A 17,913-nucleotide genomic window follows, 5' to 3' on the forward strand; every position below is an offset into this window, starting at 1 on the left:
TGAACATTTTAAGATGTTCGAGACTCCGTTTAGGCAAAATTGTCCTGATAATGAGGTCGCTTGCGATTTGATAAGTTGCATTATCAGACGTCACATCGAGCTTCCCACGAGTGAGTGAAGACCGACCTTGCAGAGAATAAATTTTTCGGCTGGTTGATATAATATTGTCTCATAGAGACTGGTAGAGTTGTCAGCGGTAGCAACTTTAGATGATAGTTTGCAAGGAAACCTTTTTATTTGTTTGCGAAGTCAAACATGAATCAACGATCAAGGCGGACGTCCGCTTTGCTGAAACTGGCGTGTAAATCCTTAATGTGTTTTATCCAATCATTGCCCAGATTAATTCATATACTCAGCGACAATTTTGCTAAAAATCTATTTTTTAAAGCACATTCGACATCTGTGAGTTGAGAAAATACTCGCGGTGCGGATTTCTCGCACATTTAGCTTTGGCTGTAAGTGTTGGGCTCACACGTATAACCTCCGCATCCTCCGATCACACTACACACAAGTGCAATGTGAATTTCGTACAATTGTGCAGACTAACATTTGGTATAATTATACCAAAAGTGAATGGATAACAATGTTTCATAATAATCATCAGATGTAACTACGCATCTAGCTCCCGCTTTTAAATTGAACTTGAGAATTAAAACAATAATAGAAGTAGCAACATTCATTTAATTGATGCAAAATTCCCAATTGAAAGTGATAGAAATTACTGTTGGTTATTCTTATTAAATTTGATTGGCCCTGAAATCTATAATTTTGAGCATCTTTACCCATTCCATGACTCCATTTATATAAATTTCTTACACAGCAACTTTAACTCGGCTTAGAATAAGGCAGAGATGATTGCTTTACATATTGAAGATATGACAAGATAAGAAATAGGAGATGTAAGATGGCTACTGCTGTTGTCGTATTTACATGAGTATAACCGACTCTAAGTCTATACTATATTCTGTTTCGGTGTTGGATACATGTCTAATCCAAAGGCGGTTGGCGTGTAATACAAAACGGTGCGGCCTTGCAGAGGCTGAACTGGGCGAGCATTGTTGCCATTATTTGTGATCTCATACTCGAGTAGATCTGTATGAAGGCGGTCATAGTCGATAACTGAGATCATAATTGGTGACTTTATCACCCACCAATCAACAGTTTCCTCACATCCAGGAGTGGTCAGACTGCCTGGGTAATTGTAAGCACCTCCAATCTCAAATGCTGTTTTAATGAGATTCGCATACGAGCTCCTTCACAGCAGATTAAAATAATCTCGTTAGCGTCATCAAAACAATTTCAAAATATGAACCTGCTTGTGATTAAACTTACAGTTGCACAATGACAGATTCTGACGGAACTGTTGAATTAACATGTTCGAGGGCATCCAGCAAGGGGTTCAACCACGGGTCCGATACTGGACTAATTTCAAGGATGATACCCACCACCAAAAGAGCATCGCTATCATTGGCTCTGTGTACAAAGTGGATCTCACCGTTCTTTTGGACGCCATCTATCGTATGCTCCGCTGGAGCGTGCAGATGAAACTGTGTCAACTTGAAAACGGTGGAGTTGACCGAAACCTCACAGCTGCCTAATATCCGATCCGATCAGCATTCAGCATATGATATTACAATAAATATAGTTACCTTCATGAACGTCAGCCTCAAGCGGCTCGTGGGGCGCTGACAAATTAAAGTCAGGACAAATTCCGCTGAAAGCTAGTGGTAGTCTTGATTCAGCCACTATCACATCACGTGAAACGATGTTGATGGGTGATTGTCTATCACCACCGCATGATGGCCATACTTCAGCCCACCTGTCCCAGTTAATCATACGATTGTCATGAGAATGGTAGGCCCATTGTGGTTCGTTGGATTCTTGTGATGTTTCAGCCATAACACCATCGAAACGAGTCAAAATGCACGTAGCGACAGCAGCATTGATAGTAGGAAAGAACTTCATCTTTTTGAAGCTTAAACTCGATTGAAGAGTCGATGAGTAGACGATTGAGAGCGAATCGAGAAATGAAAATCTGCATTTTTAACGTTATCATTAAGACGAATAAAGCCGGAAAATTAACATGAAATTGGTATCGGTGAGTCTTTTGTGCATAAACATCAAAGTTTTGGGTGGTTGAACAAGATTCATGAACGTAGCAATTAATCATTTTTCTATTTGCACACATAGAAAGATACTGAACATATGTTTGATCAATACACAACTATAATTTGTTGTCGTCTTATTGGCAAAGAAAATTTACTAATCGTGTTATAAAAGTTTGTACGCACCTGCGGCAACAGATTTGACGAGTCGTTGTCGAATTGAATTTTCTAGAACTTGAAATTTGAAACAAGATGTCGCCACTTCCTAGCTCAAGCAATTTGTTTGATTTACACGAACGATGGAGAGCATATGGATAGTTTTCTGTGGTTGCCCTTACAGCACTTCGATAGAAAACATAGCTGGTATGTTCAAAAGAACAGAAGCTTGCCCACTTATGTGACAAATCATGCTCTGTATCTCCTTTAGCTTCAGAATATGACGTGAAAGACGAGACGTCGCCGCTTGTTAATAAAAATATTTCAACAGATCACAAGTGATACGTACACATAGAAAGAAAGTATATGATTTTTTTGTCAAACTTAATTTACTATTTATTAAAAAGGTTTTAAGCTATTGATCAAAAATCTGGTGAACAAGACGCCGATCTGTAGCCACTCTCTCGACTTGAAGCGTGCTGTGTAGATGAGCGCTGACTTCGTACGTCACGCGTATAATTTGGTCATGTTGTGCTTCTCAATAGATGCGTTACTATCAACATCAGACCATAAAAATAACTCTAGACCGGCTCGACAAATGGATTCGAGCAATAGAACACTTTTGTGAGCTTTAAAATCTGACCTTGAGACGCAAGAGGCAAAATGGCTTCGTTCAATGCGACTTCTTCTTCCTCTATATCTAAAACAATTCTTACTACTTTTAAGTGCCTGCAAGATTTAAAGATGCAAGTATTAAACTTTATTGTAAGGAACACTAGATGCTTTTCTGTTGCATAGCTTAAAAAATCCGCCATTTTTTTCCAAAATTCAAACGTTGGACACAATGAATTTGGAAAGAAATCACTGATTGCGTAAGCATAGACCAGAAAAGATTCTTTATTAACTGGCAATATTTACTTCACTTTGACCAACAACTTATTGCATTGTTGACTAATCGTCTTAGCAATAAGACGATTTTTGTGTGACTATCTTAAAGCTTTACCACTTCGTATACATTATTAATGTGGACGTGAAATTACTGTGTGTTGTAGCATGTTTACGCCATCAGTAAAGCCGTGTGGAAAGAGCGGAATATCAATTTAATTGACCCATTCGATTATGTGAGGAGCAAATTTCATTACTTTTGTCACAGCAAAAATTAACTTATACATATATTTATTACATTGATCTCATGCCGACTTCCAGATGAAAAGCCAGCTACATTAAAGTCGGAGGTCTAGATGCCTAATGATATAAGCAGTCCTTTTTGCTAGCGCTTTTCTGTTACTCTCCGCATATTCTAGATATCTACGAAGCACGTAACGTCTTATTATTGCCAATTTTGTCTCTAGAACCTTATCCAAAAGTTACAAAGTAGCAAGATGCTTCATGCTCGGTACAGATGTGCAGCGAGGTGCCATGCAATTTGCACAAATTCACGATCACAAACGTACGGCGATTGGATTCGCGCGCTCCTACCAAGAGTGGAATTACCTTAGCCAGATGTCTAGTCAGCTTGCTATTTAAGAGTACATACATTTGAAATAATATTATTTGACTGGTGCTAAATACATACGTTTTTCCTTTTCTTATGATAAAACCGCCTCTTTGATCTTACGTGTAGTGTGGCTAGCAGCACGACAACATTTTTTCCGGAAATCCATATCAGATATGGATATGGATTTCCGGAAAAAATGTTGTAGATTCTACATAAATATAAATACCAGTATTTTGGGATTTTTGTAATTGACAAATACACCAAAGTAATAAACTATTACATGAAGGTGGATCTCTGTGGTACACATCGCCTTCAACGAGCATTGTGATGACAAATAACGAAAGGATTACAGCTTACAGGACGACAGATCCCACATGCACGGGTGACATCATTGGATGTTGTTTACGTATGTCATCGATGCAAAATGATGCTTGCATGTACTTTACGGTACAGAGTGATTGTCATTCATGTACTAATCAAAACAGAGTGTGAGTGATGACATTCATTAACTCCTCAACGGTATTCTATTTGATGATCTAAACTGATGATGAGATCGACGTGTCTTTGCCATTTGAAGCGAGTGGCACGAGCCAGTCACTTTTCCGGAAACGAAGACTTCAAGTTCAAATTAACCAAGATTTCTCTGGGTTGAATTTCGTGTGCCCAAAGTTTTGTATATTAAATTCATAAATTTTATTTCTGCATGTGTAGGTTCTTTACATAAAAATAGGACCTCTAGTATTGATATTCATGTAGCTTTACATATAAAATCGCTTTTCGATCCAATTGCGATTCTAAAAAGTCTTCAAGCAAGTGTGCCGTGCTTGAGGCTGTATGAGAGAGCCTCATACTGAATTGCTTTTGTAGTCGATACAACTGTACTGAATGCGTTAGGCTGTAGTACACAAGACTATAATTCCGGTCCGGTTACACCCTTGCATACAAGATTAAGGTCAACTTTTTTCGCAATTGGATTTCGTGAGCTCTCTCGGATGTGGCTGAATATCTACTTGATGCGGATGTTTTGGTGTGCGCTTCTAGCTGAGATGGATTGGGCCTCGTATGCACACTATAAGCTTTGCAATCGCCATGTGTGACTTGAGCATCCCAGCGGTTAGCAATTGTAGCTTAGCTACAAAGATGTTGCTCTGTCTATAATAAAGCTTCTCATATTCAACTGGCTCGTGAAAGTGTGGTGCTGTAGGAATCCAATGGTGGGCACAGGGTGTGCTTCCATTGGGGGGGGTGTTCTGAGTAAAGTGAGAAAAATAGTCACAATCTTAAATCAGCGCGATCGCACCACAGCCCAACGTATTGCAATGTGACCATAAGTACCTAAATTGTATTTAATGTGCACTTTTTTCTGCAACATGTTCGTGTGTGTTTTGGCTGTGTGATATCAGCGCTACTTTTGTTTATCTTTGCTTTCAGAGATACAGCATTGCGCGCTCTGCATATGATGCTCGATTTTATTGAAACCGTACCAGCGGTTTTGCTTTTGAAGCTTAGCACAGCTGACAGCAACGAGTAGAATTTTATGGACAGCCCTACCCTTTAATACTGGGCCACTTCCTGGTGATGTCAAAGGTTCTCGTAAAGCCATTGAGAATATAAGATAAGGCGTCTAAAGGCATGCAGCGCATGCCTCTTCTAGATCGAATACTAACGACTTTCTCATATGGCACTATGATGTTTAGGCAGATCCGCCAGATCATCTCTTAATTGTTTATCTTCTGAGATTCCTTGGAAGGATGTTTTGTGAACTCGACGCCCAAAAGCAATTTCACAATGGTTTAAGTAGATCTGAAAATAGATTTTGCTGAACTTGCCTCAAAGTCATCTAAGCCTGCGTCCAAAAATTGAGGTCGTCTTCCAATCCGCATGATGGCTCTCTTGGGATCCGTTAAAGATTTTGTTGCTTCAATTCTAGTCGACGTATCACAATGATACAAACAAACAGTAAATTCTGCTGATAAGTTCATTGACTCGCCAGATTTGTCTTGCTGTCGACACTAGTGTAATTAGCCGTAGAAGCGAGAATCGAGCCATCGCACGATTTTTTCTTGATGAAGGGTTCAAGCACAATTATCGGGTCATGATCACTGACTTTTGTGGTCGATGAAGCACCGAGAGATTCAGCAAACACACTGTACCGCTGAATAAACGGATCAAAAATTGTTTGATGTCTGAAATTTTGTTGAGATGTGATCCAGCATGGCAAAAGGCTTCGTCACGTTAGGGAAACGCCGTACGGCAATTTTCAAGTGTTGAGCATAGACTAAAACAATTGGCGTTGTGTAATCGACAATCTTCTTCACTTAAACAATTCTTTTAACATTTTTTAAAACGGATTTTTGATGATTTTCGATAACATTTGAAAAAGCTGTTGTAGAATTTGACCCCATAATATGGGTAATTGAGTCGGTCTTGATATTATCAAGACCGACTCAATTACGTGTCTACCCAGAATCAAATCGGTCTGGTACTTGGATCATTGGCTAAGTCTGCTAGCTCTATAATAGTTTACTGAGTCAAATGTACAGACTTTCTGGCCAGTCGCCGTGTTCTTTATCCTGAGTTCAATTGAACACTTTTCTAGGCTACCACATCGCCAAGACCGGAAGTTATTGGTGCAAATAATGCCAGTTGCTTTGTAAAAATGGCCTCGTTGTAACGACGGTATATGTTTCGAGAACTTTGAGAACAGGGTCCTCATCATTTTTATATTCTTGTCGGTTGTAGTCAACATATCTAGCATGCTCGACGTAATCTCCTTATAACAAGGCGATAATATTTGCGGAGTCGAAGAATGGCCGAGGTTATTGAGATAGATACAGTATATTTTAAGATGATAGAAAATATGAAGTTCTGTGCTTCCTTGTCGCTTGCAGTACGCTTAAATTTGCTCGTAAATCACCAAGCTTTCGGAACAGCTCTGTACGCAAGTAACCCAAGGGGGCAGGCATCATCACATTTTGTGACATTATCGATAGTAAAAACCATACTGGCGCAGCGTCATTTAAACGGTTCATTTCCTCATTTTGGTGGCAAAATCTATTCTTGTTGTAGCTTTATTCAGTTATCGATCCACTTGTGAGTTGAGTAGTTTCAGCAACTTCAGTGCTTGATTCAAGCCTAGTCCGCATCTAGTCAATATTCGGTCTGCTTGGTCTGCAACTGCTCGATTCGACACATGGTACCTTCAAGTCTTTTTATCATCGTCGATGCAGCGGGATTTCCAAAGCGAGCGACGAGCACCGAGAACAAGCTCACATTTGCGCAAATATTTTGTGTATTCGGCCGGCAAAAAGCCACCTTTTCCCACGCTTAGTAAAAATACCGTTAAACTATTTTCTACAATCATTCAAGAGGAACTCACATATGATGGGCGCTCCAACCAAAATTTCTTGAGACACAGCCGTAATTTGTTTTGCGGGGTCTTGCCGCTGAAAAGTCATTATCCATCACACTGTTTTTCAACGAGTAGATTACAACAGGGTGAGCTGGCGCAAAGCGCAGCCTATTGCAAAGACCGATGAATCATGGTCGATCGATATTTGGAAGAGCCTTGTTGAAATTAATCTCCTGCCCCACCCAACAATATTTTACATCATATTCAAATCGATTGTGGAGAAATCGTACCACCTCGGCATTATTTGCACTGTATTTGTATGAACAGTCCGGGCTAAGCCGCTCTTCTTAAATCATTAGAGGACAGAAGCATTGTCCATTGAACAATGGTTCTTATCATCGTTTGATCTGCCCGCAAGTCGTGTTTCCGGCTGAAGCAATCCAGAAGAATGAATTTGTCGATGTAAAAGACACAATGGTCTGTTTTTTATTTAAGCGCATATTCTCGAGCATAGCTCGCAAGTGATTAATTAGTATTGAAGTAGCGTCGCGTAATGAGAGCTGGACGAGCCAACTGACTCGACGAATGATGACTGGAATCCGTATGACAAAATCTGATTGGGTGATAATGGAGTGAGTGATGGATGTGATTGGATCACATCCAGAACTACTTTCTCGTGACTTTCATCTTGTCGGGGCTTCGCAGGGAGAAGCTCGAGAGCGGCTGCTACCAAGGAACAGGGAACAAGAAGAGCACACAGGAAGGTAATTACAGATATGTAGGAAGGGTAGATTGTGTAGCTGCTAACTAATTCACTTTGGCATTTGCCTTCCACTACTCAACAATTAGCTCCCCCTATCCTAATTTACCGTGCGCTGCACAACTATAAGCGAATATATCGTCGGAACAAGCTTGTGCCTAGAATTTCGATGTATTCATCAGAAGTTGATAATACTCTTCAATATTATTGTGGAATGCATCCGATCATATTTGTCAGCCTCACATTCCATAATCGATGCTGGAGTTGGAAGCGTGGCTGCGTATAACTTATTATAAACATTCACAATCGCCGATAATTCTGAGCCTTTCTAGAAAAAAAACAAGGTCGAGTAGGGAAATTTACTCTCTCAACATCTCGATTCATGCGTCGTATTAAAAAGCGATTATGAAGTTACACTGTGATCTTGGCAAGAGGTATATTTGCGCCACAAATTCGATGTGATGACCAAGTTGGAATCATGACACCCTCCACTATCTAGGTATGACACGAGTGATGAATGTCTTATCATCACGTCGTGATGTTTCATTCCCAGAGATTATCAAGTCTTCTTGGGGATAGCTGTTCCACTTTTGCACTCAGTGACATTGATGGCTGAGTCAATATAGTTTGGTGAGCCTTGCTCGGTCTTTCGTCATCAGAGCATATACGAACGACGTTCTTAGCCTTAAATTCGGTACAGATGCTATCATTTTAGTGGCCTCACTATCTCGCGGATCCTTAAACATGTTCACGAAAATAACGATACCAGCTCTATAAAAGCCTCTACCGTAAGTAGATAGGGAAGTCTTACAATCCAAAGGACCACGTCATTTACTCCATTCGCAATAATTTTTTTGCCACCTACCCGTGGAGATTTACGGATCCGCACGGTGATATCAGCGCTGACTCAGCAGTATTGTCCCTCTGTAATAAGATAAAGACTTGCTAGTCCTTCTTCTTGCGACTTCTAGCCGCCCCAAAGTCGTCCGCTCAGGTTTAGGATAATGCACCATCTCTCTCCACCGTCCGTAACAAAGAATACAACAGCACACAACTGATCTTCACCGTCCCGCCAAAGATATTTCATAAGAATGACGACATACAGTCGTTCTTTCCCGCTATAATAATATTCTCTGAATATCGCAATACGCAATTGCTGTCTTTCGTTTCATCCTGCAACCTCACCTTACTAGCACCTCTGTCTTTCGATCTCAGCTCGAGGCTTTCTGCAATACAGTAACTATCAATTTCGGGAAAACTCGTTTTCTACACGAGCGTCATCTCAGCTTCGTGCCCGCGCAAAAACCGCTTCTGTTAGGAAGTTGCTAGAGAGCCCAAGCACTTCCACGAACGGCTAGGCTGTGTGTTGTTGGTGAGGGCGGAGCTGCTTGATCGAGATTTGAAGTGTCCATACGACCATTCTTATCGAAGAACATCTAGCATCTTCACTGATAATTTCTTTAGCTCATCGGTCGTGTAGACCACGTCTTCTTCGGCGCTTCATTGAGTCACGATCCACTTGGTGCACGAAAGTGCAAATATATTCTGTAGAACAGGCACAGTAAATTGCAAAGATTGGAGTGGAATTTCATGTGCAGGGGTTGCCTGCGGAGCGTTCGATGTTGCGCAATATCATAATGACAACGATAAGTGTGAACACCGGATTAGTCCGCATCATAGTCGGATGTATAGCGGGGCAGGTACTATGATCGTATGTACTTTACCCTTACACAATTGGCGCAATTGTATTATCCGTACAATTTTACGAAATTCTCAATGGATTTTGGATCGCGAATTGTGTATTTCTTGTGCACACACATCTTCAGATATTTTTTATTAATATCCTAACTTTACTTTTTATAACTACATGGTAAAAATATATTTTTGATTGTTTGTTCTTAAGGGGATGTACTCTTTTGCAAAAAAGGTAATTTTGGCTCAAAAAATAGTAACTATGGGAGGTTTGTCATTAAGAAAGCTGTTGCATTCTTCTAGCTAAGCTAGTGCTTGTCAAAACAAACAAATTCATAGGTAAAATACATCCAAAAGGACAAAACTGATGTATTATTTATGACCAAAGCAAAAATTTCATTCATCTGTACAAGGCACCTTTTTGTTCCATGTGCCAATTCGAGCCTTCTTCTTCTTCCAACCATCCTCAAGCTTCTCCAAGACTTTCTCGTCCTCATCGGCCAATTCTGTAATATCACAACAGTTAGTATCGTTCTGAGATGTATCAAGTCTATTTTGTTGGACTTACGAATTTTTGCAGCGGCACTTCGAAAATCATCGAAAGCAGAAGTTCCAGCACTAACATGCAGCAGCTTGTGGCCATCATCACTCTTTGATAATTTAAAAAGCTGCAGAAATGGATGCTGCTTATACGACACAACTAATATCTCGGTTTCTGTGAACAACAGCTCGCAAGGCTCGTTCACTACCAGTGACTGGACACCTTCATCCAAAATGACCAGCTCTCTTAGTGTGTAAGCCCCATTGGCAATAACGATTTCAAAAAATAACACAAGCTGGGAGTCCACGAGCACAGCTACAATGTTCGTTTTTGGACAAATAGTCAGCGACACATTAATCAGGCTCTTAGCAGCCCTGTGGCCAGCGTCATCAAGTGGCTTCACAGAGACCTCTAAACCAGGAAGCAAAACTTTTGAGGCGATCAACTCTCCTGTCTTTATCTTCCATAACTTTATAGTGTTGTCCATAGACGACGAAACCACCAGTTCAGGGGTCAACGTGCTACAAGCTATTTTAGTGAGACTTGCAACGTGTCCCAAGCAGTAACTTTCGATAATTGATGTATTCGGAAATCGTGAAATACGAATCTTTTCGTCACGGTCTGCCGTTAAAAGTAATGTCGAATCATGATTGACTGCCATGTGAGTGACCATTGATGTGGTGTGGCCCAACAGCGTTTTTAGGTCACGGTCCATGTCTGGAAAAGGCACGGCGACGACGTCACCCGTTTTTTGGCCTATAATAACCACGTACTTGGTATCTCCACTTGGTAACTTCAACGAACTAATTGTCATGCATGTTGCGCTACGAGGTACCGAGCGTGAGGCTTTCAGTACCAGCGTCTTGGCCATCACATCCAGTTCGTAATGCACCAGACGCCGTTCATCCACAAGAATTAACAATGCCATGACATTCGAATTCTGAGGACAAAAGATCTTCACCGCTGTGATACGATTTGCAGGTGGTGCGGGTTGGGTAGACTTCTTCTTCTCCGTGCTCTCATCATCACTCGCTACCTCTATTGACTCACTTGCACTATCCGCATCTCTCAAGACCTCAAATTGCATAAACTCCTGTGTTGCAGAGTCGATCGAAGTCAGCACAAGCACTGTCGTGTTTCTGACCGAGACAACGACACCATTTGTTGCGGCCGTAAAGACTCCGGTGGCTACCATATAAATGATTGAAAGGAGTGGTGATGTAGGTGGTACACGTAAGTACTATATTTTCATGGTAGAGAGTGCTACATTTTGTTAATGATATAGTAATGCTCTTCACGAGGTAAGGGACTGACCATCTACTCTGATCTATCTATTGCACTACTTCACCTTTATGTATTGTTGTCTGTAGACTGCGACAAGGGTTGACGCGAATACAAAGTGCTCGATTCTTTAGTTCATTCCGCACACATTCATGTGGAGAGCTACGGCAGAAATCACACGAAGGCCACCGCGTGACTTTGAGCGGTTGGGTGGACTCCATTCGTCCATTCGGTCCCATTTGCTTTCTTTCACTAAGAGATCGCTATGGTATCACACAGCTCGTATTAGAAAGCAACTTCTTAGCAGTAGCAAGTGATGTCATCTACAAGATTCGTCCTGAGTCAGTGATCCAAGCCACGGGTATCGTTCGAGCTCGACCAGTCAATATGCACAACCCGAAAATAGCTACAGGGGCAATAGAAGTGGTAGTAGACAAACTTGTCGAACTGAATGCGTGTGTCAACTTGCCCCTTCAAGTGGCTACAGGATCTGACATAGCCAATGAAGACACGAGATTGCGTCATCGATACCTGGATTTACGTCGCTCAGCGTTGCAGCAAAATCTTGTTATTCGATCCAAAATTTCACTTGCTACACGAAATTTTTTATGTTCTGAAGGATTTCTTGAAATTGAGACGCCAACGCTATTCAAGAGCACACCAGAAGGAGCAAGAGAATTTTTAGTGCCCACACGCACAGCAGGACAATTCTACGCGTTAACACAGAGTCCGCAACAGTACAAGCAACTGCTCATGGTCGGAGGTCTTGACAGATATTTTCAGCTTGCAAGGTGTTACCGAGATGAAGGTGGACGAGCTGATCGTCAACCAGAGTTCACACAAATTGATTTAGAAATGTCATTTGTTACACGTGAAGATGTGATGGAGTTGGTGGAACGTCTTGTGAAAGAGATTTGGAAATCAGCAGGCAAGAATCTTCCCGATCGAAAATTTAAACGAATGACGTTGAAGGAAGCTATGAACCGGTTTGGGGTAGATAAGCCGGATACGCGATTTGGTATCGAATTGCAGGATGTGGACGATATACTTCAAGAATGCGAGTTCACTCCTTTTAAGACAGCGATTGCAAACAAAGACTCAAAATCTTTTGATAACAGTGGAGTGATTCGTGCGATAAATGCAAAGTCCCTAGCAAGCGGTAGGTTTTCCCGCAAGGATATTGACGAGTTGAAAATGGTGGCGAAACGTGGCTCTAAAACTTCAAGCATCTTCGTGGTCGAGGTGCAAACAGACAAGAAGTGGAAATCCTCATTAACCACAAAGCTTACTGAATCTGCGATCAATCAATTGAATACACGGCTTGATGCAAAAGAAAATGATGTTCTCATTTTTTCCGCTGGTCCGTATTCCGACGTAAATGCAACTCTAGGGCGCTTACGGACGCACACGGCGCAATTGCTGTACACTAAAGGTTTTCTGCAGAAAGAATTGGATCCATCAAATTTTCATCATCTCTGGGTCATTGATTTCCCCATGTTCGAGCGCATTGAAGATAACAACGACAGCTTTAACGACATTGGCAACGGGCAGATCTCGCTGTCAGCTACACACCATCCGTTCACCGCTCCCTGTAGTGAAGATGCTGTCATTTTGGATGAGATTTTGGCTGGTAAAGGGAAAAAGCAAAAGCTGCTAGAAGATCCGGAAATCGTCAAAAAGCTTTTGAATATTAGTGCACAACACTACGACATTGTTTGCAATGGCTGGGAGCTCGGTGGAGGCTCCATCCGAATTCATCAGGCCGAGCTGCAGCGAGCAATTTTTGAGGATGTGCTAGATTTGTCAACGCTACAACGCCAAAGCTTCAAACATTTGTTGCAAGCATTGAGCCACGGAGCTCCACCACATGGTGGATTCGCCTTAGGTCTAGATCGTCTTGTCGCGATTTTGTGTGGTGCTTCAAGTCTTCGCGATGTGATTGCATTTCCAAAGTCATCGACAGGTAATGAACTTATGACAAATGCGCCAGGTCCTGTGCTTCCTGAGCAGCTGAAGGAATATCATATTCAGGTGCAACATAAAGATGATAATGAGTAATTAACATACACTGATAGAGTTCTCTTAATCGAAATTTACCCATTTTGAAATTATTAGGTAACAAACACATTTTCGCAGACATTATCACTAGACCTTAAGCTTGAAGCGGCGTAAATATTTGACTTTCGTCTCAAAAACAAGGTTTTGAAGCAGTATTTATCACATTTTAAAAGAAATTTTTACAATTCTGAAGGCCACACAAGAATATATGGCTTGATTCATCCAGTGGGCTACTCAATTTAAACCGCAATCTTAGGACCGATCACAGGTACGTAGCTGAGCGCTGTAAAGGTGACGCCCTTGACTGTACCGTAGGTGGACGATGAAGCGTGCACCACTTGCGTTTTCGTGTAGTCAGCCACAGAGGCTACAGTGCCATACACTGTCGAAGTGGCCGAGACTACCTTTTCAGTCGTATAGTCCTTGACATTCGTGGCCGTATGTACCGTAGCACCTACAGCGTCCGATACTTTCTCGCTCGTTTTTTTAACGACATGCGACGCCGCTTCAACAGCCTCATCCTTCTTCTTAAGCGCGTATTGCTGACCCGTATAGAGCGTCCCAGCCACAGCCATTATAGTGGCATCCACTTTATTGTCTAGCGCGTCGAGACCAGGGCCAACCCACGCCTCATCGATCTCATGAAGCGTCTTGCCGCTGACCTTTTCAACCACCGTATTGGCTGTCGATTCCCCGAATCTTGCAAAAGGCTTCACGACGCGGAAGCTTGTGGTGTAGTTGTACACATTTTTGGTCGTGTCATAATAGTAACCTACACGCATAAACCATGGCCGTTTAGCATCAAAAGTGGCGACTTTAGTCTCGCTTGACTCCCAGTTGGCACTGTAGGATAGCACAACTTTATTGGGTGCCGACTTGGCACCAAAAGTAAACATCATCTTACGATTAGATGAATTACTCTGGAAATCAGCCAGCGGCTTAAGTGTGCTCACAAGCGGTTTTTTCGTTTTCTCATGTAGCAATTCGATGGTGAGTGTGGCATCGGCTGCAGCCTCATGCACTTGTAGCGTGGCGTGCTCATCGATGCGCGCGTCATGTTTCGAAAACTTGGTAGTGTACTCGGAATTTCCCACGGCGAAACGCACGGCCAGCTTCTTGTTAATATGTGCCTCTTCCCCAAAAGTAGCTTCAATGCCTTGCACTAAGAATGTAAGCGTTCCAGACGTCACCATTTTTGTCTATTTTAAATTTCGCAAAGCCAACTAATTAAGAAATGAGGCAGAGGATGTAATAAAAAATAGATATTTTCTTGTTGTCAAACGCAGAGAAAGTCGGCGACATTCGATATCTGGCGGCGCTGGACGATTTGATATTTCAACTGAAATACGTGCGTCATTCGATGTCGAAGGGCGTCCATCCACCGACGATACGACTGTAGTACATGGGCAGCTGTTTACAATCACAATTGATCATAACATGACCTTGAGGTACAATAATGATAATATTCGACGTTGAGTTATATGAGGAGTATCTCGTACTTTTTCTCTACCAACAAGTCCAGGGGCATACTTTCGTCCATTAATATTGCAGTAAAAAAGTACGGCAATGATGTAAATTTGTTGTACACTTGAATCTGCCTAATATCCAGCTGCAAATTTGTGTCACCGTACATAACTTGAATTTTTAACAATGTTGTGGTTTAATGAGGATGAGAGCTGGACTTATGCTGCAGACGAGAACGAAAAAACCGTCCTCAAATTTGAACTGTTCAGCTCGCTTCGCTGTGCTGCAGAGAGCAGATTCGTAGATATATGCGGTAAACTCAGAGAATAAGCTAGAGTGGTTCCGTCCTGGATAGCGTTCAGCTCTTGACCTATCGGCAGCTGCGTCATTTTTTTAATGGCCAATGTCATGAAGAGTTTTATAGACTCATCTGATAGGCCGGCAAAACGGATTAATGAAAAGGCGGCAAAACTTGTAATTAACCACCCGTTTCTCATTATCACAAATTTTGCCACACTGCAAGTATGAGCCTTATTGTAATAATAAAGGGATATTTTCACTTCAAGGTTGAAGTTTCTATTCCGCAAATAATTTGGTTTTTGCAAGGCATCACATCAAAAGTGACAAGCCAAACGTCATCCAATATTTTAAAGAAACTGCTTGAATACAGACCGTCACGTTGACAATCATAGTCAGGCATACAAACTCCAAGCAAATCGTGAAATTTCGAAGCCGTTATTTTATAGTGAGACACCGAACTTCTTTAGGTTGCTGCTTGCATTTGCAGCTGCGGCATGCCGAGGTCAAGCGGTGTCCATCTATCGCTGTATACAAATATCTAATCAGCCTCAGCATCAAGGGAAAGGTTCTTGAAAAGCGCCCATCCCGGATGGGCGAGAGGGTGTGCAGGGCAACTGGAAAATTCTACGATGGCTGAGATTCCTCATTTCCGATTTACTTCTCAACACGCAAAGTCTCAACGGGGATCAGGACGGGATGGTGGTGTCTGGAACACTGACTTTCCATGGTGCGTCCTGCTATATAGTTATGGCTCTAAATTATTTCAAAAACTTGACAAACTTCTCTCCTGCTGATTGATTGCTGCAGTCCATCGACTCAATACTGTCAAAGGTGACAAGCCGAACAAAAAGCTATCTGTGCGTCTGGCTGCAGGCAACAATTCTGTTCAATCGAAATTCCTGACGACTGACACTGAAATTGAAGAAGTTTTGCGTTTGTACGTCTTAAGCTTTTGGATGTGATTAACTGCTCTAACGAGTCTGTTACTTCTTGTGTTGTTTTCAGTAACGTCCAAGCATCGACTGAGTCGGAAGAAGTTCTTATTGAATTGCTCGAGGAAGGTGAAGAAAAGCCGATAGTATCTGTGCCACAACCACTTGGAGCTTTTATCCAAGGCGTTGCAAACCAATGGCTGCCGTGTACGTTCGGTTCCATGATAAATTCACATACTTTAGATATCGTCTATAGCGCTGAATGGACGCAAATGAAGCAAGTCGACAAAATTGTTCCGTCTGCGGAGACGCACCGGCCGTGGTTCATGCGAGCCTCGTACTATTACGAAACGAGCAAAAATCTGTACGATTACACGACTAGCTTTCGCGTGGTAAAACCATTTGCTCATTTGGGTAAAGCCACAGTCAATACGGTTTTAGCTACTGTGACTGGGAAGACGCTCTTCGACGTGGATCAATCGTTGGTTGTACCAGTGCTAAATTCGGTTGACAACAAGGTGGATGCTACAATTTCAGTGGCGTTCACCAAACTATATAAAGGTCAGCAATTTGCCGTAAACACGAAGAACAAAGCAGTTCGTGGAGTATCGAATGTGGTTCGCAAGACCGGCAACACTGCAGTTCGAGCGACAAATTATACGACCGACAAAGTGGCTATGGCATCGGGTGCGGTGATTGGCACAATTGCTGGTGCAACAAATTTCGCAAGCTCTCAAGTCAAGCACGCGTCGTCGTCAACATTCGGAGCAGTGCGGGGAGTAACATATTCGGTTGCCCGTCATATACCCATTCTCGGGTCCAAAATACGGGCCTGAGGTGGGGAACCGACAGCAGGTTTACCCCACCGGTAACTGGAATAAAAAATGGGCACAATTTTAAAGCTCACGTCGGAATGCAAAAATAAAAATGGTGATGAGACGACGGGAGTGGTAAAATGGGCTTATTGAGAGTTAAATATGTGTTGCTTCGTGGACAAGACATTCCAGCATGACGCCGGCTTCAATTGAGGGGCATTGTTTGCGAGTGCTTGGACGCGCGAAAATGGCGCGGTGCGAATCCGACAGAAAGGGATTAGTCTATAAAATGGAGCGTAATGTAGAAGAGAAGAGCATGAATATAAATGTTCTTTTTTATCAATGCTTTTGACTTGTTTTTCTGATAGTTTGTACGATTTTATTTTAGTTCATCAAATTTAGTTTAATAAAGAATTGTAAGTGTAGGTTTTGTAGCGCACCCAGTTTGGCATCAATGGCAGCATATAACGAGCTCGTGTTAGAAGAATCATGAGAACGATTAAATCAACCATATTCGAGGATGTGACAAAATGCTCGTCGTGCGTTTTGCCGTTGTAAATACACAACACGTACTCAAATAAGCATGTCTCCGCCATGAACGAGCTAGTGAAGCTCCAGATCACTGCCGAGCTATACATTTCATTTCTGCTATAAAAAAATAGAATACCATTTATCGCCACAATTCAAGTGAGCGGCAAGACGCTGTACGATATTGGTGCAGCGTGGTTCCATCCAGGCCTCAGGTCGCCCAATTGTTTGCACCTTAGGAAGAAAGACAAGACCGCAGCAGTTGCTATTCGTGCAGCAAAACGGACTGGCGACAAGTTTTGACTACTTCGTTGGCGTTCTTCGATACGAACATCAGTGTAGCAGATCACAGACGGAAGTGCGCCACTTTCTGTACATAAGAGGCATTTCGCCCCCAGCACAAAATACCAACAATGAGGCAAGTTGCAAAA

The 17,913-nt window shown here is 42.1% G+C and overlaps 9 protein-coding genes across 9 annotated transcripts; 3 read left to right on the top strand and 6 right to left on the bottom strand.

Annotated features, from left to right (window-relative positions):
- Positions 1-952: 952 nt before the first annotated feature.
- PHALS_00872 (Carbonic anhydrase) lies at positions 953-1,965 on the bottom strand (the record flags this gene model as incomplete). The annotated part of the gene is made up of 3 exons (XM_024730623.1): positions 953-1,253; positions 1,333-1,594; positions 1,650-1,965. 3 exons carry the CDS (start codon positions 1,963-1,965, stop codon positions 953-955), a joined length of 879 nt encoding a protein of 292 aa, XP_024580882.1.
- Positions 1,966-4,039: 2,074 nt separating this feature from the next.
- PHALS_00873 (uncharacterized protein) lies at positions 4,040-4,255 on the top strand (the record flags this gene model as incomplete). The annotated part of the gene is made up of 2 exons (XM_024730624.1): positions 4,040-4,058; positions 4,119-4,255. The coding sequence occupies 2 exons, from the start codon at positions 4,040-4,042 to the stop codon at positions 4,253-4,255; spliced, it is 156 nt and encodes a 51-aa protein (XP_024580883.1).
- Positions 4,256-6,577: 2,322 nt separating this feature from the next.
- Positions 6,578-6,905, bottom strand: PHALS_15282 (uncharacterized protein). Its single transcript, XM_024730626.2, has one exon. It carries the CDS (start codon positions 6,789-6,791, stop codon positions 6,603-6,605), a length of 189 nt encoding a protein of 62 aa, XP_024580884.1. The 5' UTR covers positions 6,792-6,905; the 3' UTR covers positions 6,578-6,602.
- A 4-nt stretch (positions 6,906-6,909) lies between these two features.
- On the bottom strand, positions 6,910-7,412 carry PHALS_00874 (uncharacterized protein; the record flags this gene model as incomplete). The annotated part of the gene is made up of 4 exons (XM_024730627.1): positions 6,910-7,085; positions 7,139-7,205; positions 7,293-7,344; positions 7,402-7,412. 4 exons carry the CDS (start codon positions 7,410-7,412, stop codon positions 6,910-6,912), a joined length of 306 nt encoding a protein of 101 aa, XP_024580885.1.
- A 2,547-nt stretch (positions 7,413-9,959) lies between these two features.
- Positions 9,960-11,299, bottom strand: PHALS_00875 (WD repeat protein WDR4; the record flags this gene model as incomplete). Its single annotated transcript, XM_024730628.1, has 2 exons — positions 9,960-10,069; positions 10,132-11,299. The coding sequence occupies 2 exons, from the start codon at positions 11,297-11,299 to the stop codon at positions 9,960-9,962; spliced, it is 1,278 nt and encodes a 425-aa protein (XP_024580886.1).
- Positions 11,300-11,391: 92 nt separating this feature from the next.
- On the top strand, positions 11,392-13,443 carry PHALS_00876 (aspartate-trna ligase; the record flags this gene model as incomplete). Its single annotated transcript, XM_024730629.1, has 2 exons — positions 11,392-11,405; positions 11,475-13,443. The coding sequence occupies 2 exons, from the start codon at positions 11,392-11,394 to the stop codon at positions 13,441-13,443; spliced, it is 1,983 nt and encodes a 660-aa protein (XP_024580887.1).
- A 239-nt stretch (positions 13,444-13,682) lies between these two features.
- On the bottom strand, positions 13,683-15,317 carry PHALS_00877 (uncharacterized protein; the record flags this gene model as incomplete). The annotated part of the gene is made up of 3 exons (XM_024730630.1): positions 13,683-14,642; positions 14,943-15,041; positions 15,153-15,317. 3 exons carry the CDS (start codon positions 15,315-15,317, stop codon positions 13,683-13,685), a joined length of 1,224 nt encoding a protein of 407 aa, XP_024580888.1.
- Positions 15,318-15,903: 586 nt separating this feature from the next.
- Positions 15,904-16,975, top strand: PHALS_00878 (uncharacterized protein; the record flags this gene model as incomplete). The annotated part of the gene is made up of 3 exons (XM_024730631.1): positions 15,904-15,934; positions 16,015-16,144; positions 16,213-16,975. 3 exons carry the CDS (start codon positions 15,904-15,906, stop codon positions 16,973-16,975), a joined length of 924 nt encoding a protein of 307 aa, XP_024580889.1.
- Positions 16,974-17,912, bottom strand: PHALS_15374 (uncharacterized protein). The gene has a single exon (XM_036407607.1). It carries the CDS (start codon positions 17,590-17,592, stop codon positions 17,353-17,355), a length of 240 nt encoding a protein of 79 aa, XP_036263295.1. The 5' UTR covers positions 17,593-17,912; the 3' UTR covers positions 16,974-17,352.
- Between the last annotated feature and the right edge of the window lies 1 nt (position 17,913).

Source organism: Plasmopara halstedii (assembly GCF_900000015.1).
Source record: "Plasmopara halstedii genome assembly, contig: Scaffold_1211, whole genome shotgun sequence".
Classification (NCBI taxonomy): domain Eukaryota; phylum Oomycota; class Peronosporomycetes; order Peronosporales; family Peronosporaceae; genus Plasmopara; species Plasmopara halstedii.